The sequence below is a fragment of the Epinephelus lanceolatus genome, chromosome 3 (genome assembly GCF_041903045.1).
Source record: "Epinephelus lanceolatus isolate andai-2023 chromosome 3, ASM4190304v1, whole genome shotgun sequence".
NCBI classification, from domain to species: domain Eukaryota; kingdom Metazoa; phylum Chordata; class Actinopteri; order Perciformes; family Serranidae; genus Epinephelus; species Epinephelus lanceolatus.
The window spans coordinates 49,486,289-49,509,547 of record NC_135736.1 but is presented as its reverse complement, the minus strand read 5'-3'; the positions used below and the strand labels follow the sequence as shown (position 1 = coordinate 49,509,547).

Genomic DNA, 23,259 nt, shown 5'->3' with positions numbered 1-23,259 from the left:
CCGAAGGACCAAGCACAGAGGGATGTTGTGTGTTCTACAGCCCTCTAAGGCACTTTGTAACTTGTAATATTGGGCTTTACAAATAAAATTGAAAATTTGAATTGAACCTGATATAAATTCTTGCAGGTCTGAAGCTGAGCAGCATGAAAATGCTGCCATGTTTCTGCTCATGTTAAACTCCTGACCTGTTGAATTTAAAATCCTCTCTAGCGTTCCCACACGTCTTTACCAATGAATTTTCAAAATGTTTTCATAACTCTTCCATCATATTTTACTCAATTTCCCTGATTTTATTTTGTTAGTTTAAAATGTGATATTTTAATGGCCACACAGCACAGCAGTAGATTCTATAGTAGAATTCATTATCATTTCATTATCATTAATGGCCAAACGGGGCTCCGATAGCTGTAACCTCCACTAGTCACATAGGTGTGGCTGTAAGGCTTTTGCACGGAGTTCCCCACATGCAAATACAAGGAAATGTGTGATTTAGATAATCTGTATGATTTAAATGAAAGTGAACACACGTGGGACAGCTTTACTTCTTTATTAGGGGCATCATATGGTTTCTGGTTATATTAATAGTGTTATGTGCGTTCTGTTTTGCTAGCAAGCATGGTCAGCACTCAGTGCACTCCAGCAGTGAATGCACAATAAACTTTCAATCTCACTTTACTGTACATCAGATACAATTTTCTCAGGAAAGGGTGTTATCAGCCAATCGGCTTTTTCCTGCTCCAAACTTTCGTTATTATATTGACCATTAATAATCCACTATCGGTCGACCTCTAGTGGGAACCCTGCATCTCTTTGTCTTTAAACTGTTTGAGGATTATTTTACACAACTGGACCAAACTCAGGAACCTGTACAGGTAAATAGAACTCACCTTTCGTGGAGTCCTCTGGAAGCATTGAGAGAAAATAAAGAGGAAGAGGATGAAAAGAAGGTGAAGGATGACAGAAATGTGTTCCAAGTGAATCAAGCATCAATACAGAGTCTAAACCATGAAGTCTTCTGTTAGTTAATGAGGAGAGCAGTGAGAGAAGAGGACACTAGAAGAGGTGATTAAGGAGCTCCAGGCAAAGCTCAAAAGATGGAAATGTCATGTATTTATGTGAGGAAGGTTACGGTGCCCTCATTGCTCCATGCACATCTCATGTCTCATCTCTATTATACAAAATAAAATAAAGACAAGGGTGGAAAAGCAAATTCAGGTTTTCAGGATGAACAGAATCAGTAGATCAAAGCTTTCAGTGTGGCTGACGGCTGAAACCAGAAGGGTGTAATCATGTAAAGCCGTCCTCTCACCTGTTCCCAGAGGGTTTCAGCCACCTGGTCTATGATTCCTCCGACCTCACGGAACTCTCCAGAGTATTTGACGTAAGCCCAGACGCAGAGCGCTGTCAGAGCCACGCCCATCACCAGGTTACACAGCGTGGCCACAGAGTTGATGCCCACGAAGCCCGTGACCAGTGACACCACGTACATGACAAACATGACGGCAAACAGTGTGGCGGGCGTCCGCGCGGCGTAGAAGATGTTCTTGCCATCGTTGTGCTTGCTGAAGTTGGTGTAGGCCTCGTCGAGCTCCGCCTCCAGCTGCTCCTGGTAGCGCCGGCAGAAATCGTCGCCACCCATCTTCTTAACGGAGCGGAAGTGCCGCACTGATGCCTGCCGCAGCTCCATGTGACGGCGCTCCAGCTCTGCTGGAGAAATGTAGGGTTTGTCTCCGCCACAGACCTGCGAACAGGATGACAAGATCTTTCCACATATCTGAAAATAATCCTATTAGACAGGTGTGAAATTTGGTCATTATTAGTGTATGATCAGATGTTGAACCACTTCAACTGACCACTTTCAACATGAAGGAGCAGCGGCTCTACCCCGAGCTCCCTCCTGATGTCCAAGCTCCTCCCCCTATCTCTAAAGCTGAGCCCAGACACCCCACAGAGGAAATATGTATGTCTGCCTGCTCGCCTGACTGTTCTTGACTGTCTCCTTGTGTGCTTGCCTGTGCAATGCATGATCATGTGTTGGCTTTGCTTTGTCCCTGTACATAATGTTTATTACCTGCTCTGCATAGTGTGTGTGTGTTGCCTGCATGACTATCTGCATGCTAGTCCGACTGTACTCTTGTCGCCTGACCGTGTAATGTCCTTGTATTGCCCCTAGATCGTGTGGTAACACTCTTTAATTTAGCTATTACTGCATGTGTAACTAGATGCATGAATGTCCTTTTAAATATTTGCTACTAATTAAGTTTTAAAAATGTCTTTATATATTTTGTTTTTGGCTTTAACATCTAGCCCAGGGACTGCAGCTGAAAACTACCAACCTTGCTAACACTGGCATACTTACAGTTTTATGCATGTTTTAGTGTCTGTCACTGTGTATTAGTATGTATTGTCCCTGCTCAAATAAAGTAAAGTAAAGAAATCGAAAGCTTTGCCCTTCAGCTCAGCCCTCTCTGAACCATGGGTTCACTCCAGTCTACCCTCACTGGTGAACAAGACCCACAGGTACTTGAACTCCCTCACTTATGTGCCAAGTGAATGTTTGTGACAATTTGAGGATATTACCTCAAGGTGTTCTTGAGACACTGATTCAATGGATGAGGTCACAGTGACCTTGACCTCTGACCACCAAAATCTAATCAGTTCATCTCCGAGTCCAAGTGGACGTGTGCCAAATTCAGAAAAACAAACAAAACAAAAACAAATCCCCCCCAGGTCTTCTCGGGATATTGCGTTCACAAGGATGGACAGACGGACAGAAGAACAACCCAAACATATAACGCCTTTGGATCCCTGATGTCTACTGACAGTGGGGCTGTGATGCGTTACCTGCTCCATACTTTTGTTGTACAAGTCTTTGGCTCCTGCTACAGCCGCAAGGTTATTAGCTTCAGCTGTTGCCTAGGTAACAGATGACAAAACATACATTCAACATGTAGAAGTGAAGTCGACAAATTACAGATCAACACAGAGACCTTTTACATGAGGTCTGCTCCAGTCTGATCTGATGGATGTTATTATTAATGTATCATCATCATCATCTCATAAATAAACATGTCTGATCATCCTGAAGGTTCAATTTAAACATTTAGAGAAAAACGACACTTATGATTTGAAAAGTTCATTTTAAGAGCTTCTTATTCAGCTCAAAGGATGTGCACAGTGGACAACTGCCCAGCAGGTGGCGCTGTTCAACAGCAAGATTATCTGAAGTGCAGTGAGTGCTGAGCTGACCTGCAGCATGGACTTGGGGTGAGGAAGCTCCTCTCCCTGGTAGATCTTCATGTAAGCCTGAAAAAATGACAGACAGAATTCAGAGCTGGACTCATGATTGTTCCCCCAGTTATCGCTCTCCAGAGACATCAAAACATTTACAATCACCACATCCAAAGGACAGCAGGGGATTCACAACAGTCACAACAAAAACTTTAAGGCTTTAAATCTAACATTTTAATAATAAACTTTATCTATCGAGCACTTTTAATGCAAGGGAAGCGGCTCAAAGTGCTTCACAATAAAATGCAGCACTAAAGCAAAAGGAAATCAAGATTAGACAATCGATGGACACGAATGATAAATGAAATATAAAAGTGAAGGTAAATGAAAAGTACAGAGCCCATTAAGAATAGTACAAATGCCAGAATATATATAAAATAAAAGATTTACATTCATTAAAAGCCAGACTAAATAAATGGATGTTTAACCCTTTGGAGTCTGAGCATATTTTGGCCGTTTCTGAATACTTTGATTTTGCCTTTATGTACCACATAAAAAAAATACCCACGTTTGACATCTTTATTTTCACCTATATGATGTGTTAATCAATTATTTTTTCACTTTAACCTACTTTGTTAACATATACAATGGGGCACAGTTTTATTGTTCTTCTTTTCTTCTCTTTCAAACAACCGTTTGTTGTCTCTACTGCCCCTCTCCTGCGGTTGACTTCGGGTGCGGCAATTTTGGCCCCGTCCCCGATCCACGTCAGACCTCTCTGGTATATTCACCACGTAGATTATAACCAGCTGATTCGACCAATTTTTCCATTTGTAAAATGATAAAAAATGACGAATATATCGAAAGAAATGCAACACCTGCCCATCCCGGCCCAATTTACACACAGATAAATATTTTTGTACCATCAAATTAAAACATATCACATGGTCTATCCACGTCAAACAAAAACTGGGAAAGAGTTTCAAATCAGCGCTTTCAAGTGATGGGACAGTCGGACGGACATGAGGACAACCCGAAAACATAATGCCTCAGGCCACAGCTATCGCCGGTGTAGAGGCATAAAAAGATTCATAAAATCCTACCTCCCGTGTCTCAGCATTCTTTAGACTTTGAACGATTGATTTAAGAGATTTTAATACCCATTAAGGCCATATTATAAGATAAATTGATTCAATGACTTGTTAAGGATCTGGGGGAACTCTGTGTCACTGACCCAGTGAACCTGATGAAAGGCCACGCTGGACAGATGGAACATGAACTCACTTTGAAATACTGCAGCAGGTCTCTGCAGGTGATTTTAACTCCTCCGATCTCTTTTTCCACCAGGTTTTCTGGAGAGAGCAGTGTTGGAACAAGGTTCACCAGCTCCTTCTTAAACTCCTCATCGATATCTGAGACACACACAAACAAACCGAGCACATATAAGCTGACTTGTGTTGACTGGCTGCTGAGCCTGTGGAGCTGTTGTTGTGTCAGTGTCAGTGTTGTACCGCTGAGTCGCCCGTCAAAGTGGGGGTTGGTGGCCACCCTGAGGCCAGGGTGAGGCAGCAGGAAGCAGCTGATGTTGGAGAAGCAGGAGTGGATGTGTTTCCTGACGTTCTGCAGCTCCTCGTGTTGGTTCTGCTTCACCTGAACACAGACATGGACACGGACGTGAACACGTGGTCAGTCTGCAGATGTTAAAACCAGACTCCAGCCTGAGCGAAGAGACTGACCTGCAGTCGCTTCTCCAGGAAGCTCTGTCCTCCCTCCAGACCGTACGGATGTTCGTAAGGGTAACTCCAGTCTCTGATCAGGAACATCAGCGTCTGAACACAAGGACACATTCAGCTTATTGAACCAGGAACCATAACTGATCTTCAGTCATTAAGGGAAAAGATGAAAAAAATAATAACTTATTCTGACACAGTTTTCTTCAGATTTGTTTGCAACACAAATACAATCACACAAACTTTGAGGGATAGTTCAGATTTTTGGTGGTGGGGTTGTGTGAGGTATTTATCCATAGTCAGTGTATCACCTACTGTAACGGGTCAGCCCGCCCCCAGTTTAGAGGAGCTAAGTGATGTACTGCTGTGGACATGGGCAGAAACAAAATGTATTTTAGACACCTAAAAAACTCAGTATCAGTTGAAGTGTATGCAATATTTGGAATATTTTCACCTCTTTTCCTCGCTGTCAGACAGGGAACTGAAGCAGTTACATAAAAAGAGTTCTCTTCAAAGCCACCAGACTCCATTGACAAAACATTAATTATATCTCTCAGAACACAGGAGCTGCTGGTCTACCGGTGAGTTTGAGTTATTGTGTGACTTTGGTATTTCAAGGCTTAGTTTGTATTCACCAAAGTCACACAGCAGCACAAACTAACTGACAACAGGTAAAATTACTGTTTTTAGCCTCTTTGCCGTTGCATCAAAACCCACAAACACCCGCTAACATCTTGCTTCCGTATTTAAAGAGGAGATGAAACACTGAACACCATGACTGTGACTGTATGAGTTTTACTTAAAGCAGGATATGACAGTCAAACTTTGTATCTGTCTTGATGTGCTGGAAAACTAGATTGTGATTTCACCATTTTGCCAGCAGGGCGCAGCCATCTTACTACAAGCTACCTGGTGACATCACTGGCTTGGTTCATCTCTGTTGTCCGCTTGTTGGTCAGTAGGAGTTGGTACAGCAGGATTGGTCAACTTGTTACTGTGAAGCATGTTTTTTTCCTTTGACTGCTGTTTTGTTTTCTGAGAATTTTTTTAAACTCAGCATGTGAGACGTTTTGAGTAAAGTAGTGCACGGGTACAGGAAGTCACGTAGCGCCAAGCAGATGGGACACAAGTTGAACTGCCAGTGTTCCGGTGGCAGTGCAGACATCAGATGCAGGACATTTGTTGTTTTGACGGAAGAATCAGACTCCGGGATTTCTTCTATAGATACAATACTGGGAGAGGAGCCTTTTCTGAAAGCGATGAGAAGTAAACGGCGTAAAACTTTAAGTTTATGATCAAAGACGAAGCTGACATTAACCAACCAGATATTATATGACAGTTCTGTCTCTGAGGACGGAGCTCTTCATTTCAAAAATTTAACAAAGTCAGCAAGATCTCGATGATGTCTTCACATCCAGGGCAACAGTTTATTATTATGTACCCAGTGAAGAGGACGGCGCACATTTTGTGCTTTGTGTTTGTGCCACATTTGAAGAAATTCCCTCAAGGTATTCTTGGGATACCACGTTCATGAGAATGAGACAGATGATATCACACAGACCGTGATCTTTGACCTATGGCCACCAAAATCTAATCAGTCCATCGTTGAGTCCAAGGGAATGTTTGTGCCAAATTTAAAGAAAGCTGTTCTTGAGATATTACATTCACAAGAATGGGCCGGACAACCTGAAAACAAAATGTCTCCGGCTACGACTGTCGCCGGTGAAGAGGCGTACAAACTTGCATACATGTGCTAACTTTGGTGAGAAAGGGGAATCTGGAGTGTAGAGGCTTTGAAGAGAACATATATTGAGCAGAAGAGATAATGGCTTCAGTTTCCTGTGAGAAATCAAGATCTGACAGCAAGGTGGTGGAAATATGCTCCATGTAGTGTACACTTCAACTGAGGCTAAAATCACAGACTGCACAATAATGGACGTAGTCAACCTGGCATCACCCATTGGTGTGTGTGTGTGTGGGTGTGTGTGTGTGTGGACTCCTGTTCTGGAGCCTCAAGCTTTACAACTTAGCTGCTGCCAACTTAATTTTTTGGTGCCAGAAGTGACCATATATGGGGGCCAAGATCACTAGCAGCAGACAGACTGTGGCTCAATTAGCCCCGCCCTTAATCATGTTTAACTTAAAACCTTAATAAAATGTAAACAGGTGATTAGATTATATAAAAATCCACCCACTGTGCAGTTGTCATGAATGTTGAAATTAGCCACAGATGCCAAAACTAATTTTTGTACCAGGCTGTGTCTCTACATGTTAACATGGAGGTCTGTGGGGACTGACTCGCTCTTGGAGCCAGCCTCAAGTGGACATTAGAGGAACTGCAGTTTTTGGCACTTAAGCATTGGCTTCATTTTTCAGCCCTGGAGGTCGCTGCCTGCCTAAAATACATTTTGATGCCGCCCCCGTCCACAGCACTATATTGCCTAGCTTCCATGTCTCCAGCCTGCTTCTCCAAACTAAAAGGAGTACCAACCGCCACCTACTGTAGGTAGTACACTGACCATAAACAAGCACCTTATACAACCCTACTTCAAAAAAACAAACAAACAAAAAAAAAACAAAGAAGCAAACTATCCCTTTAAAATGGAGCGTCTTAAACAGCTCGCTAAAAACAGAGGAACATTAAGGTTTCATTTGGTCTTTCAAGAACTGAAGTTCAAATGTTCATGTCTCAGAAGCTCTCTAAACTCAAGCTGTGTGAATATCACATGGACTGTGAGCGTGGTTAGCACATCGCACCTGAAAGGGCTTCTCGTAGACTTCCTCCATGGCCAGCCGTCCGTACTCCGTGAAGAGCTGAGGAGAAGAAACAACCAGCAGCTTAAAATCTAATCAAACATCGAAACATGGTCATAAAGCTAGTTAGTGTAGGATCAAACGTGTGAGTATCTGATTCGCCTTTATCCGGTCCATCAAAGCTTCATAGCTGCTGGTTTACAATCTACAAAGTCCTTTGTGCTTCAGCAGGAGATGAGACTCGTCTTTGTTTGGAATAAACAAGAAAGAAAACACTGGATCGAAGCTGAGGAGGTTGGTCTGACTTGTGTTTGTTGCCTCATTGCTGCTGATACTTTGTCAGCACCTGTTTTAAAATAAGAATCCCAATATTTTTTTTCACGGGAATCCAGAACAATGTGAGCATCACTCAGCTCTGAGGGGAAAAAAGCCCAGCAATGATCTAAAATCAGAACGACCCCGCCCTCACTGTGTGATTGACAGGTGATGTCTGGAGTGCAGTGATGAGCAGCTGGGACCAAAGATGGAAGAGAACTTTCTACTGTGACCGATTTAAGTCAGGCTGTCAGTCCGAGCCACTCTCTGCCTCATAAGGTATAAAGGCTGCTGGCTTCAGACCTGAACACATCAAACAACACCTGATATGGAGCTCTTCACTCACAGGAGGATGAGCTTTAACTGAAATGCTGCTGTAAATCTGCTGGATTAGAAATCAACAGCTGCTGTCAGGTTGGACAGTGAAGAGCAGTGAGACGTCTCGTTATCAGAAGGTACAAAGTGATTTAACTTTTGCTGAAATCTTAACAAAACTGGACACGTACTTTAGGGTGACACAGCTGGCCTTAAGCAGCAACTGTTTCTAACAAACCTTTAGACAAATGGACACTGCTTAAATAGAGGTAGTGCACCTTATGACGTACGGATCTTCCCAGAAAAGACTCTCGTGCCCGATGTGGATCTATTTTCGGGTGGTATTTTGCAGCCGAGCACTGCAGCACCTCCACGGACTATTACATCCAGACGGTCCCGGTGTTTCCTCCGCAGGCTCCACTTCACTCAGCTGCCCGATAAACCCGCTGCTTCTTCCCACTTTAACCTGAATAACAAACCAGGGCTCGGTGCTCCGGTTGGATCCAAACGGAGAGCCGGGGCTAGCTCAGAGACTAGCGGAGGCTAACTGGCTGTGCTTCCCTCCGGTCATGCTGCGGCTAACGCTCCGCTAGCCGCTCCCAGCTAGCTCCGGTTTGTTAATCAGGTTAAAGTGTGAAGAAGCAGCGGGTCTGTCGGGCAGCTGAGTGAAGTGGAGCCTGAGGAGGAAGCACCGGTTAGCCCCGGTTTCACTACAGGCAGATTCACTCGCTACAGGGGCGAGGAAATAAAACCTGAACAGCCAATCAGAGTGATCTCTCTCACTGACAAGCTCCGCCGCCGATTCAACATGCTCAATCGGCCGAAAAGCCGCCAACACCGACGCGCTGATGGTGCGGGACACACCGCAAAAACTAGGGCGACAGACGCTCACCGACGGACTGACTTTGGTCGACGGCCAACCGTCAGCTTGGTGTGTCAGGGCCTTTACAGCAGCATGCACCAGTGACACTGACTTCACTAATGTACCCATCCCTTCCACTTTCACATGCTGCAGTTTGAAAAAAGTGCGGGTTGAAGACTACAGACGAAGATGCAACAACTTCCAATTCCATTCGTCATTTGAAGTCGTACAAAGAACAGTTAAAGTTTATATAATGAGCGTGTTGATAATCTTGCTATAAATCATGTTTGAGGACAAAAAGGAAACAGGGCGGTGTTTTCTGCTGCCCTCTTGACAAAGTGCTCTGGGTTGTTTTCACTTGGAGTAAAAGCACCGATGCACGTTTTGCAAATCAAAGTATTTATGACTCACCTCACGCATAGTGGACACACACAACTGTACCCGGTAAGTGTACTCAGTGACCTGTGGCTGATTTAGTTAGTCCAGGTAGCGTGCAGATTTTTTTTTACCCCGTATCGGTTGGTTGGAGAGAAGGCAGAATGGGCTGGGAGCTGTTTGTAAAACTGACCGCAGGCTGTTACTGACCTGGAGGTGCTGGAGGTCGTCTTCCTGGACATTCTGGGACAGGTTGTACACCTGAAACGCACACAGCAAACCAACAACTCAACCTGTTAGTCACCTAGTGCCGTCACATCAAGACCTTTAACACAAACACACACAGGACTCAGATTGTGATGTCTGACACTGAACAACACGGCTGGAGTTGTGAAATACCGCTGACCTGAACGGAGCTGGTCATGGTGCTCAGGGCGAACAGCGTGGCACAGTCTTTGATGGTGGACTGGCTGTCAAACGCCCCCTGTGTGTCGATTAAAAGAACTGCAACCTGCAGGAACGACAACACAGCTCTTTAACTTCAGTGTCATTCGTAGCATTACTGTGAACACACGACACGTCCTGAAACATGTTTTTAAAGGAGGATTTAAAAGAAGACGCTGACTGGGCGTCGGCCTGTGAACTGACCTTGCAGCCGTCTGGTTTCTCCACCACGAACACCTCGCTCCAGGCCAGGATGCCCGTGGTCTCCCTCTCGCAACCGCCTCGCCAGGTGAAGCCGGTCAGAGGTTCCTCCTCGCCGCCCACCCAAGAGTCCGACTGGACAGAGATCAGAGGAGAGCGGAGGGGTCGTCACACGGTCGCTAGTCCAGTGTAATATTAAATACAGACTGTGGCCTCACACTCAGGATTAAATAAAAGCATGTTATTAAATTCATGTGATGAATATTCACTGAGGGACAGGAGGAGGTGGTCGGACATACAACAGCAATCAATCTGTTTAAGACCACAGACCGTCTTTCTCTCCATTTGTTAAAAGGTTGGTGTTTATATAAATGCTGTCTTTTCACAGACCATAAATCAGTTCAATTTTATTTATAAAGCCCTGTATCATAAATCACAAATTGCCTCAGAGTCTTTACAGCATACGTCATCCCTCTGTCCTCAGACCCTCAGTGGATCAGCAAAAACTCCAAAAAAATCCTTTAACAGGGAAAAGAGGAGCAACTGAGGAGGGGTCCCTCTTCCAGAACGGACAGACGTGCAACAGAAGTCGTGTGTACAGAACAGATCCACCTAACAGTAGGAATTTTTATTTTGACTTGTTCCCTTTAGGCAGCCTTTGGTTTGTAGGGCTGTACCCGACTCAGAGTTAAGTTAGTCCGATCAGATTTGCCTGTTCAAAACGAATAATCGATGATTTGTTTTCAGTTTGTTTGGGTTTTTTTTATAAGTTTTAAAGTTTAAACAAGGCTCAGCGGGATGTTCAGTGTGACAGCAGCATTCCTGTAATATAGTAAACAAAAAAACAAGCTCACTGCGCTGACGACAGATCGTAAATGTGCAACAATATTTTGACACTAGACACTGACACTAGATATCAAACAAAAACCAGAGACTGTGTCGTATTAACTATCTGTGAGCTGAGCTGCAAATTCAACACTGTCAGCAGAAGAGAGAAGATGATGTTGTCTCAGAGTCTTATGGTGGAAAGTTTCTGCATGACGTCCATAGCTGGTACGAATTAATTTTAATTGGCTGTATCGGTGTGTTGTGCGCACACGTTTTCTAATACAGAGGCAAAGTCTTGCTTACAAAAATGTAATTTTATTTAATTTAAAAAACCTTCAAGGGGAACCTATTTGTCGCCGATTTGCTCGTGGGACTTATAAGTGTGTGACACACCAAAGGCCCTGGTTAGCAGCCAGTGTGAGGGACAATAACATGAACCCCTTTTCCACTGCAGGAACTTTTATCATTTACAGGGGATTTTGAAAAACCTTGGCGTGTTTCCACCAAAATTACCCGGGGTAAAAACTTTCCCTCAACCCCAAACTTTCCCTGAAAATAGTAACTAGTAGGGGGGTAGGACTTTTCAGATTCCCCGGAATTCTTGGGGGGCGGGGCTGTGTGCTGAGGAACACTGATTGGTGGAACACACCCTTGCAGTGTTTAACACTTCCTGGGCAGTGTGACTGCAAACTTTATTACATTTCTACAGGCTTCACTTTCTGTTTTGATTATTTGGAAAATGGAGCAAAAGAAGAGAAGCTACGAGAAGTGGACAGACGACGAGGTCCAGGCTCTTCTGAGAGTATCTGCCAAGGAAGAAATTCAGCGGGACTTCGAGTCAGCGACTTGAAACGACCAAGTCTATGGAAGAATAGCCAACAAGTTGGCGGAGCTAAATATAGGGCACATGCCGAAACAACCTCTGGACTGGAGGTAAAGTGCAGTTTCCTTTACCACTCCCCCTTATGTCATCAGCCTCCTCTGAATACATTTTCCTGAACTTTGCGGTGCGGTGGAAACACAAACCACACAGATTACCAGGAATTCTTTTATCCAGGTAAATAAATTCCTGGAAACAAAAGTTACTGGAAATGTTGGTGGAAAAGAAGCTATTTAAAAAGGAAAAACCGCGGGTGGGACGATGGATCTGCTTGGCGTAGTCTTCGACAGGAGGAATGATTATAGCCACCAACAACTCTCTAGGCAAACATACAACATGAGAGTTTTGTGTTACAGTATTTCTCCATCGTTTTGGATCTTTTTAAAAAAAAAAAAAAAAAAAAAAAACTGTCAACAATGGAAATGTGTCTGATACACAAATCTGTTTTGTTCTACTTTCTTGTTGACACTGACTGCTTATGGAACCAGACTGGCAGCTTGTCTCAATCAGTGCTGGCCCATGTCACAGGTGAATGTTAAGGATGCTGTCATCCATAGGGGGCGCTACAAATGGGGGAAGAATCTGGGTCACTAACTGGTTAATCTTTAAGAAACAAATGCAACATGACGCGACACACAAGAAGCCTTTCCATTTAGTCCGACACACACCTGACTCAGTGACCTTTAGCACCTCATTTAAAATCTCATTCTCCAGGCTCTGTTTGCGACCTGTGCAGGAGATGTGTTAAAAAGCAGCCCTACCATGACCTGACCTGTGTGGGCGGGGCTTATTCCTCACATAAAGATGGCCTTTATGTGAGGAATAAGCAGCAGTGAGCTCTGCGGAGGCCCAGCCACAGAGCCGCCATTGTGACGGCCTAAAATCCTCTTTCAAGCGTCATGAAACTCTCCAGAATGTTCCTCAGTGCTTACCGTAGATTAACACGGCCAAAGGTCGAGTCACAGACCAACACACACACACACTCACGGTTTCTTCTAAACTCACAGTAAACTGGGTTCGCTTATTTAAAATAGTCCCAACGACAGGACGTCAACTGTCACTCAGTGTTTTTATGGTTTCAGGTGAAGATTTCATTTTGCGCTGACAGACTTCGACTGAAATCCATTAAATCCTCTCTGGACAAATAACTACACACTGACCGTAAAACACCCAGCGGTCAGGCTAAACGTTTTTACAGTTCCTGAACCGCTGGAGACGCCACAGACCATTTCAACTGTGCTCTTATACCATCTGATGCTCACAGAACACACTGAACAAATATGATTAAAATATTTGAGGGATTTTAACTGTATCACATGATCCTCATCCACAGAACGAGTCTGCTCAGTTGCCATGGAGATAGAACTGTTGTGATTTCAGCCACTGTACTTTTACAACTCTTTTGTCACACTCAACAGTAGAAGAACAGGTTCACTTTCTTTTCATGCCCACACGTGTGTGTTGAAACAAGTCACTGGTGGTTTAGCGTCAGAGCGAGGACGGTGGACTTTGTCCTCCGTGTTAAGGGTCACAGCCAGTGACACCTCTTGCAGTGTTCAGTGTTGGATTAAAGGGGGCCTTCTATGTTTTTCTGTCTCATATGTAACGTTTCAGTGAAGGATGTTCATATTAAACATGTACGAAGTTTCAAATAGTGACGTAAACATATAGATCAACATTCCCTGTGAGTAAAGCCTCAGGCTTCAGTTCTGAATACTCAAACTGTTGTTTCAACTCTGGCTACAGTATGACGTCATAGTGTGCTGCATTTCTTTTACCCAGAGGTGCAAACTCATCAGGGGTGAAAAGGTGACAAAGATGTGAACGGTTTAGGAGGTCTGGGGGTTTTAAAATGTGGATTTCCAGTCAATTTCCCCTTAAAGTCCAGTTCAGACCAAAGATTCATGATGAGACAAAACCATTTTAGATCGTCACAGAGAAAAGTGTCAGCGGTGTGAACTGGCCGGTCTGAGCTCGACTCAAGCCAGCTGATGGTGTCACCTGACACTCAGCTGGTCAAATGGCCGGCGGCTGGTTCAGCTTGTAGTGAAGTCCGCTGGTCAAGTCAAAATGACCACAGACGGCGTGTTGGCTTGCTGCAGCAGGTGCTCCGTCCCCACCGAGCCCTCTGTTTCTGTCCTCACGGTGTGCCGGTGTCGGACGGTGGGTCACTGCTGCTGCTGGCTGTATGTGCTTACAGCATTGAAGAACAGAGCGTTGACAGTAGTTGTTTGTTTCAACTAATTTCGTTGCAAATCTTTGGTCTGAACTGGATAAAAGTGAAAACTCAGCTGAGAATTAACGTGATCTTATTGCTACAAAAGTGACGTAAGGGCGACCTCAGTTCAGGGTGCAGAGCCAGGGCCAACATTGTATTTCAGTAACTTCTAGCACACTGTAGCTGTAAAAACATGACTGGTTTTTGCTTTTTCCAGCTGTTGCAGCAGCTGTTTGTTCAGTTAAAGACAGGGCTTAGATATGAAGATTATAAACTGATTTTACAACTAAAAGAAAAACGGTCACGAGGTAGTTTCTTTTAGCTTCTGTTGGTTTTAGTGAGCAGGACATCTGCCCCTGATAAATCTAACAAGTGTTCTGTTCAACTACGTCACACATGACGCAGGTCCATTTAGCTAGTGTTTGTATTTATACAAGGGATGTACCGACTGTGAAACTTTGGGCCGATACTGACACAGGTGTTTTTTTGTTGTTTATTTTGTTGTTATTTATTCCCCCTTTTATGCGAAGGAAAAAAGAAATCATTGTTAAAAAAAATAATTTTTAATAATGAATGATCTTTTTTCCTTTGAACGAGCACAAATTCAGTCAGACATAGTTTTTAGTAACTGCTTCAAAAGCCTTTATACTGTATATAATAATATATATAATATAATAATATTTGTTATACAGTAACTCAATGTAACTTCTGTCATTTAGTTTTGGCCGACTGCTTACAGGTTAACTCGCTCTCCTCCTGATGAAGCCTACAAGCCTCAACCCAATCAGGCTAATTAAGAGTCCCTGCTTAACACAACATTATTTGTGCTGAAACAGAGTGTTTGAGGCAGAGGGTGAACACAGACTGTGTTCCAGCACAGACAGGATGAGAAAAATCAGGTGTCTCTTTGAACATTAAGTGTGTAAACATGCTCCAGTAGAAACCTTAAATACAAGTATGAACCTGAATATGAGCAGAGCAGGTCCTCTCCAAGGAAAGTTGGACTTAAAAACAAACTGAATTTATTTAGGAGACACTTTCTAACAGTCACTGAGTTTCCCCGTCAACATTTCCATCCGCTAACGAAGATGATGTGCCATACAGGTAAAAGCTGCAGAAAAGAGAGTTTGGGTTGTTTGTGCAAAGTCAAGAATGAACCTTATGGCAGAACTGAAATGATCATAACTCAGTGGTTGAGAGTCTGACTCATGACATTTAAGATTAACCTTTGTGATTGCAGAGTACAGAGGATGAAATCAGCATCTAACCAGAAGAGCAAAGAGCAGTAAAGTACAGACTGTATGTATATGAACAGCCAGGGGTGGATATGAAGACTCGCTCACGACATAATTCCTATGGTTTAGAAAGTCTCAAAGTCAGAGCTGCATGCACATTAGCAGAGACATGTGTCACATGACTTCAGTCGACAGGGTACCTGTTTGTACATGAAGCGCAGCATGAAGTCCAGCAGGAAGGACTTGCCCTTGCGGAAAGCTCCGGCCACCGAGACGACGACCACGTGGAGGTCCTGCACCTCCTCCTGAAGCAGCAGTCGCTCCAGAGCCTCCTCCTGCAGAGAGAACGAGTGCTCCTCCTCATCCGCCACCACGATCTGCACCGGCCTGGCCACGCCCACCTCTTCCTCCTCTTCTTCCTCCAGCAGGTCATCTTCCTCCTCCTCACGCCTCATCGGGGACGTGTCCGATTTGAACCCGTGGCCACCTGACGGAGAGAGCTGTGTTTAAAGTCTGACTGAGCAGAAGACTCAAAACCAATCCTGCAGCTGATTTGATGAACACACCGGTCGCTGAGCTTTAACTGGTTATTGCTTCTGGTTTTTAAAGATGAAACTAGAATTACCACCCTGTGGTTGTATGACTCCGCCCACAAGTCCACCCTGTGGTTGTATGACTCCGCCCACCAGTCCAGTGTCTCTGACAGTCTCCATCCATGTCAGTGAAAACATGGACGCTTCACACACAGAAGATCTATACAATCAGCACAGTTTCAAGATTAGAGTCACCAATTCAGTATCTGACCAAATGTCTCCCCTTCTGTTCCTGAGATATGACGTTAAAACATGATGATGTCACAGTCAAGCTGACCTTTGACCTTTGTACCTTCATTATTTTATCCTGTTAGACATTTGTGCCAAGTTTTGTCATAATTAGTGTATGAATTTTTGAGTTATGGCCAAAAACATGTTGTATGAGGTCACAGTGACCTTTGACCACCAGAAACAAATCAGTTCAGTGTTAAGTCCAAGTGGATGTTTGGGCCATGTTCGAGGAAATTCTCTTAAGGCGTTCTTAAGGTATCACGTTCATGAGAATGGGACAAACGGATGTAAATAAATACACACGTATGTAACCAAAACGTAATGCTTCCAGCCATGGCTATTGCGAGCACAGAGGCACGTAAAAAAAAAAAAAAAAAAAAAAAAAAAGACATTTACAGCAGGGAACCGACGCTCAGTGCCTCGTCACACTACTGGCATTGAGGTGGAGCTGTCGCTGCAGCTGCACTTCATCTTCCACATGTTGGTGTTCTTGCGTGCTGCTATGTGTTCTTCTTCTTCCTTTGATATTTAACAGCAGACTAGAACGCCTGTTGGTGAATATGCTGCTGTCAGTACCTACAGTTCCAAAGAAAGGACAGTACTGTCACGTTGCAAGAATTTTAGCGCCGACTTGGTACTTGGTTCTCATGACTCCCTAATTGCTACGTTCAACTTTATTGTATGTGGCAATTTTTTTCACATCATGAAGCCCTAATAAGTCCACTTAGAAGAAGTGTTCTGCAACAGAGTGGACGTGGTCGTCTTTGAGAACTGCAGTCTGACTGCAGTCAGTTTCCCCACAGGGATCAATAAAGTCTGATGTTCAGAAGTGACAGCGGCTGCTGGACGGAAAAACTTCACTGACCTCCTCCAGTTAGTGCAGCTTCACAGGAGCTCAGCCAAGAGGAAGGCTGAGGGGAATGGCTGCTATTATGGGATGGCAGAGCTGGCTGGAGGTTTACAGTAAATAGACAGAGCCATCAGTCAGTGTTGTTCTGCAGAGTCAGTTTTAACCTGTGGACTAGCAAAGCCTCCAGCTCTCCTTGTACGGCAGCGTTTACACTTCACTGCTCTCCAGCCGTCTGGATATTTCGTCAAGACGTGTTCGACTCTTTTTTTTAGGTGCTTTTGCCTTCATCTGACCGGTCGGAGGAAAAGGTTTTGTCATCTTTAACTCACTGGTCTGAAATCAGGTGCTGCAAACATCTGTGTAACATTTACATTACTGCAGAGAGAGGCAAAGTCACTGTGTGCCACTTTCAGGGGATTGGACCTGTGACCTCGTGGTTACATGCCAGCGCTCACTCCGATGTCTTGTGATTCCACAGCTAAGTGAACAGGCCTGAGCAGCCTGCGGCCTCATGGGAAGAGAAGTTTTCATTCAGGTCAGCGATGAGCTGCTCGAGCCATGTGAGAGCTCTGCAGGCAGCAACACAACAACACTGATCGGCCTCCATCACATCCAGCAGACAGCTCGTTGGTTAAAACATACAGCATCACATCCACCTGGGGAAGATTTAAATAATGTACAGGTCCACATTCAAACTGCTGTGAGGCGCCTTTCGGACGATGATGTGTGCCTTAACGGAGGCTTTTAAGAAGAGCAGTGATCCAGTTAATTCAGTGTCCCAGTGTTCTCTCTGTGCAGCACATGAACAGCCCGAGGAAAAAGACTTCCACACAGCAAAATACTCAGACTTCAGATTTTTACTGCCAACAACTGCTTCTCTGTTATGCTTATGATAAATGAAGAACTTGAATACATTAGAAATTCAGTGTAAAGCTGAAACAGTCCATCAACAGAAACTCTGAAGTTATCTGTCAGGCAAAACCATCAAACATGAACTGGTTCAAGCTTCTCTTATGTACAGATTTGCAGATTTACATCGTTGTGAACTGAATTTGGGCCGATGGTCAGGGGGGAAAAATAATAAGAAAGGAATTAAAAAATGTCACCTTGAATGCTGGGAAATCTAGGCGGGCATTTTCAGCAGTTTCAAATGATTCATTGATTCATTTCCCACCAAAAAGCAAAAGTTGCTTCAGGTATACACAAGGGCTGAAACCATTTTTTTTAATGTGTATAAAGTAAAATAAAGATGAAATAAGGTAAAGTAAAAGTGAGATTCTCTGTCAGTTGCATTTTTTTTCCAATATTGTAGATACCGTACACAGTATGATAACTGTCAACTGACCAAACTGCAGCTCTTCCTCATTGTGCAGCAACGATTTACACAACGGAGAGTTGAAGTCTTAAAATGTGAATCTGGTGTGAAACAATAACTATCCCAGCACAGTTTAATATTTATTAATGGCTTTTCTTACTGAGGAAAAGCCTGTGTGCACCCCTAACATTGTATCTCACAGACTGTGTCCTTTCCTCACGTAAGAAAACAAAATTACACACCAAACTATAATCTCAAATCTGTTAGTTCAGTGACATACTTCTCTGAAACACACTCGCCTTACAGAAATCTACAAAAATGCCCGTTTTGATTTGGCATGCATCAACAGATCTGTAAGACTCAGAGTTCATCTGTATCCAGGGGAAACTCTCCTCCATTCTGCAGCAGCGTGGTGCAGTTTGGAGAGCTCAAAATGTGAATCTGAAATAATCGGATAACCACACCAGTACAACTGTGTATACACCACATGACACATGGACCAGTTTTTGCCCCATTTGGTCTTAGCACACAGTGCGCAGTTCTTCACACATGAAGTCAGCGGAGCTCTCTGCAGCTGCAACAACACCAGCAGCACCAGCTTCTTAAACGCTCTTAGGCCCCGATCACACAGAAAGCGTTTTAGCAGCTGGAGGCAGCTTTTTGTAATTGTTTTTAATGAGAATGAAACTTGCTACGAGCCTCGTGTTTCTGTGCTCGAGGCACCTGGTGTTTTTGCCGGAGTGCTCTGAATTCTAAAGTTGAAAAAATTTCAACTCAGAGCCAAAAAGTGCCCCATGTCATTTCTACTTTTCTCCCATTGTCCAATGGGATGATTTGAGAGGCGGGCCTTCTGAGGTGGTCATGTTTAAGTTTACAGTTGGTAAACAATGGAGGAGAAACTGGTGGTAGTGGTTGCTGGATACCCAGAGCTATACGACTTTACAAAGCACAGTTAGCACCATCTCAATAGAAAACAGCAGATAAGTGCAGTACTGTAAACGTCCATGATGGAGGAGAAGCTCCTGGACCAACTGGTGGTACTCCCCATGATCCAGCCTCTTTTTTAGGGTCTCATGTACCCACACAGATCTCTGTTTATCTGCTGACAGCCTCTCACCCTCAACCAGAGCTACAGACAGCACCCTCTGCCTCAACATGGCAGCAGCTACACACTGATTACTGCAGGATACATAAGATAAATAAACTGTAGACGGATCACACAGGAAGGTTAGGGTAAAGGGGGTGATGGGGTGGTTGCCTGGCAACAATAAAAATGTGCAGCAAATGTTTTTTACTCGTGGCTTCCAATTAAAAAAAACACAAACAAAAAAAAAAAACAGTGCAGTGAGCCTCGCGCTGCAAAACGCTCTGTGTGATTGGGGCCTTCAACACTCAGCTGTATAGGTGCTTCATCTAATGCGAAAGGTAAGTCAGCTTGTTAACGTGACTATTAATAACGCAAGTCAATATTATGAATACATTTTCTCTTCCATAAACATGATTTCTGCCCTCATCACATCAGACAGATTAATAACGGCAGTAAATGACCCCACGTTACTTCACCACGTCATCAAAGTCCGTGTGTTGTCATCGCTTTGATTAAGAAACTGTTGGTGTAAAACTTGAACTAAAGATGTTGACCGCAGCTGAGATTGTTTTGTTTATTTTGTTCACACTGTCAGCTGAAATACTTACAAAATATCTGTACAAAGCTGCTGACTAGAATTAAGATTTATTTCCCTACTTAGTGTTTTATTTATTGGCATTATTTTGATTATCACTTTGAATCTGTCTGAGATCTGTGAAATTCTTGTTCCAGAGAAGGCTTCCAATTACAGTAACAACAATTAACGTTCACAGACCAGTTACAACCAGAACAACCAGTGAGTTCCCTGGGTCAGGTTCAGACACTGGGCCTAACTTTTAAAACAGAATATTCACTATCAGTATCAAAATATGACATATAAAGTGTTTAAGGAGTGAAAAGCAAAAGCCAGTGCCTGACAGGGCTGGGAATCACCAGAGGTTCCACGATCCGATATTATCACAACACATTACTCACGACGAGTCAATATTATCTCGATGTGTGTTGCAATAAAATATAATTCAGTATATTCCCATTTATTGCCTCTTTTCAACTTCAACAACTACCTTTTTACAACTCAAATAATGTCCCCAAACAAAAACATCGTCAACATCTGTATTATCTCATAAAATTAAGTTTTCAGTCTGCCCATCTCACTTCAGCCTTTTTTTTTTGCAGCAAAAAACATTTGTAGTGGACTGAGAAAGCAACTGATTATAATATTCAAGTAGTCTACCTGAAGTTTATTTTGTAATATTACTAAGTTATGTAATAAAACTTTGATGCTTGGCACTGTGTGACCATATGAAATTGCCACAGCCAAGTATTGTGATACTATGCTGTATCGATTTCCCCACCCCTCACACCTCGTAGAGGAACAAAAGTGATAATATAAGTACAAGAGTTATTAAAAATGAACTTGACTGGTGGAAAAATACAGATTTCACCTGTTCACCTATTATATAACAATGAGAAGTAATATTACACATGATTTTGATTTTGAGAAAATGACACATTGATAAGTAAAAACCACAATTCACCATCTGGTCTCTACAACTTTTATGACGGAGCAAAAATCCGCCTTTAAACTTGAATGAAGTAATGATTTGACACTCGTCAGTATTGGCTGAAAAACAAATATTCATTGCTACAAAAGGGTTTTAACAGTATCCAGTCCTAAAACTTAACAACCATTTCACTCTGTGCGTCCCTCCTCTGAGCCAAAACACCAAACATAAGTCCCTGTGCAGTGCTTAAATAATATCTGGCATGCACCCCCCTCATAAGTAACGAACAGTCCCTAATCCTTGGGTGTTCTCATCGTTACAGTGCGGTTGTTCTCACATGTTGTGTGTCCTTCCTGCCTGTGTGGATGTAAACTCGGAGCTTCATGCTCAGCTTATCCCTGAAAAATCAGTGGTCGATGATGATGAAGAAGAACATTAGTATCTCAGAGCTGGTATCTGTTAGCCAGTTTTGTTGAGCCTCCCTGGTGTCCACTCACAAGGTGTGCTAGCTTAGCTGAGCTCAAACTGAACTTAGCCTGCTTCATGCTGTTACCCAGCTAACGGAAGCTAACTAGCGTTAGCAGCCCGCGAGCCGTTACCGGAGCCGTTTGTCAGCTGTTAGAAACAACAGAACAATGAAGAATTAGCTGGAAGAGGCTAGCAGCTCCGTTAGCTGCTCCGCTAACAACAAACACTCATCGGGCTGAAGGTGAGGACAGATGGACGGCTTAACCAGACGCCTCACACCGGCTGCTTCAGGACAATACACCGCACACAGCGGGGACGAGTCGGTGTCGGTTTAAACGCCCCCGCGGTCACTGTCACCGGTGACACGGTGACATCTCCGGTGATATGGTTTTTTTTTTGTATTCGCAGCGGGATGCGAAACGACAGGAGCTGCGATTATTCGACGAAGCGGAGCAGTCTGCAGTGTCATTTCATTACAAAACACGCGGCGACGGAAACCGCGTATTCACGGTAACCCCGCGGTCACGTGTCGCGTCGGTAACACCGTTTTAACCCTCGGTCCGTGAGGAGTTCTTTACCTTCTTTGAAGATGCTGTTTTTATGATTCCGCTGCTTCAACCTGCTCTCCTCCGCCGCCATCTTTCTTGACCTGCAGCAGACTGCCCTGACGTCACAGAACACGAAGCCGTGGTGGTGTCCGCGAGGTCCTAAAGTACTGAGTTAAGCCCCGCCCCCTCCTTCAACTCCCTCTCTGATGTACTCGAGTACTAATTTAAGTACACATCAGAGGTACTTGTACTTTACTGGGGTATTTCCATTTACTGCTACTCTAGAATAATACTCTGCTGCATATAACGTTACATTACATTATATTATATTACATTATTATATTATATTAGATTATATTACGTTATATCATATCATATTATATTACATTATATTATATCATATCACATTATATTATATTATGCAACATTACATTATATTATATTATATTATGTTAAATTATATTACATTACATTATATTATATTATATTTCGGCCACTTGTATCAGCAATCTCAGTCTTTCAGTCACAGCAAAGAGCGCATGACCGTGGGTGGGACGTAGATGGACCTATAAATTAAACGCTTTGCAAACAAAAAATAAATAAAAATAATAACAAGGAAGAAAAAAAAAGTAAAAGTCTGACAAAAGGAAAAATATAACTATTCTGTACATTGTGCTTGTTCTGCATTACACAAGCACTAATTACTCTAAGTACTGTAAGTATTTTGGCTGTAAGTTTTTTTTTTCTTTTTTATTTATTAAAAAACACAAATAATAAGAACATTACAAAAAAAGAATCTTCAGTCTGTGCAGTGATAACTTCTCTCTGGGTTGATCTTCATCTCTTCAGTGAGTGGCTTTTGTTTTAACTCCAAGGTATCGGATAAAAAAGCAAGAGGGTCAGAGTTCATGGTGTGATGTGATGAGACAGGACTGTGTGCATACTGTGTGCAACATAGTTTTTAAGAGCCACTGTAGTACCTACTAAAGGTAAAAAGAAAAAGTATGCGATTCGGTACGCACCCCATGTGTCCTCAGATGTGCTCATGGTGAATGTTTGTGATAAAGTTCATGTGTTGAGAAACTTCTCCTCCTTCGTGAACTCTTTAAAAACCCTCTCAGATCGGCTGGAGAACAAATCTGAGGCAGCTTTAGCAAGACAACAGCTGTCTGCTGTGGCTGGAAAATGTGATAAGAGCAGCAGGACTGAACCAAAACAGAGAAGCTGTAAAAGGCCACAGAGTAAGTGTGCAGCAAAACAAAAACAAGAGGCTA

General features: G+C 43.3%; 1 protein-coding gene across 3 annotated transcripts in view; it reads right to left on the bottom strand.

Annotated features, from left to right (window-relative positions):
• Positions 1-22,105, bottom strand: part of LOC117255657 (atlastin-2-like) — a 32,430-nt gene extending 10,325 nt beyond the window's left edge. For 2 of the 3 annotated variants that reach the window (XM_078166717.1, XM_078166716.1), the window contains exons 1-12: positions 22,016-22,105; positions 15,589-15,875; positions 10,231-10,362; positions 9,989-10,093; positions 9,793-9,843; positions 7,719-7,775; positions 4,968-5,060; positions 4,743-4,881; positions 4,516-4,643; positions 3,250-3,306; positions 2,845-2,916; positions 1,310-1,741 (exon numbers count right to left, since the gene is read on the bottom strand). In XM_078166717.1, the coding sequence (XP_078022843.1) occupies positions 1,310-1,741; positions 2,845-2,916; positions 3,250-3,306; positions 4,516-4,643; positions 4,743-4,881; positions 4,968-5,060; positions 7,719-7,775; positions 9,793-9,843; positions 9,989-10,093; positions 10,231-10,362; positions 15,589-15,875; positions 22,016-22,076 (1,614 nt within the window). In that variant the 5' untranslated portion in view covers positions 22,077-22,105. Of the gene's footprint in view, positions 1-887; positions 903-1,309; positions 1,742-2,844; positions 2,917-3,249; positions 3,307-4,515; positions 4,644-4,742; positions 4,882-4,967; positions 5,061-7,718; positions 7,776-9,792; positions 9,844-9,988; positions 10,094-10,230; positions 10,363-15,588; positions 15,876-22,015 lie in introns of all 3 variants that reach the window. The other variant, XM_078166715.1, reaches the window with a different exon arrangement.
• Positions 22,106-23,259: the final 1,154 nt, after the last annotated feature.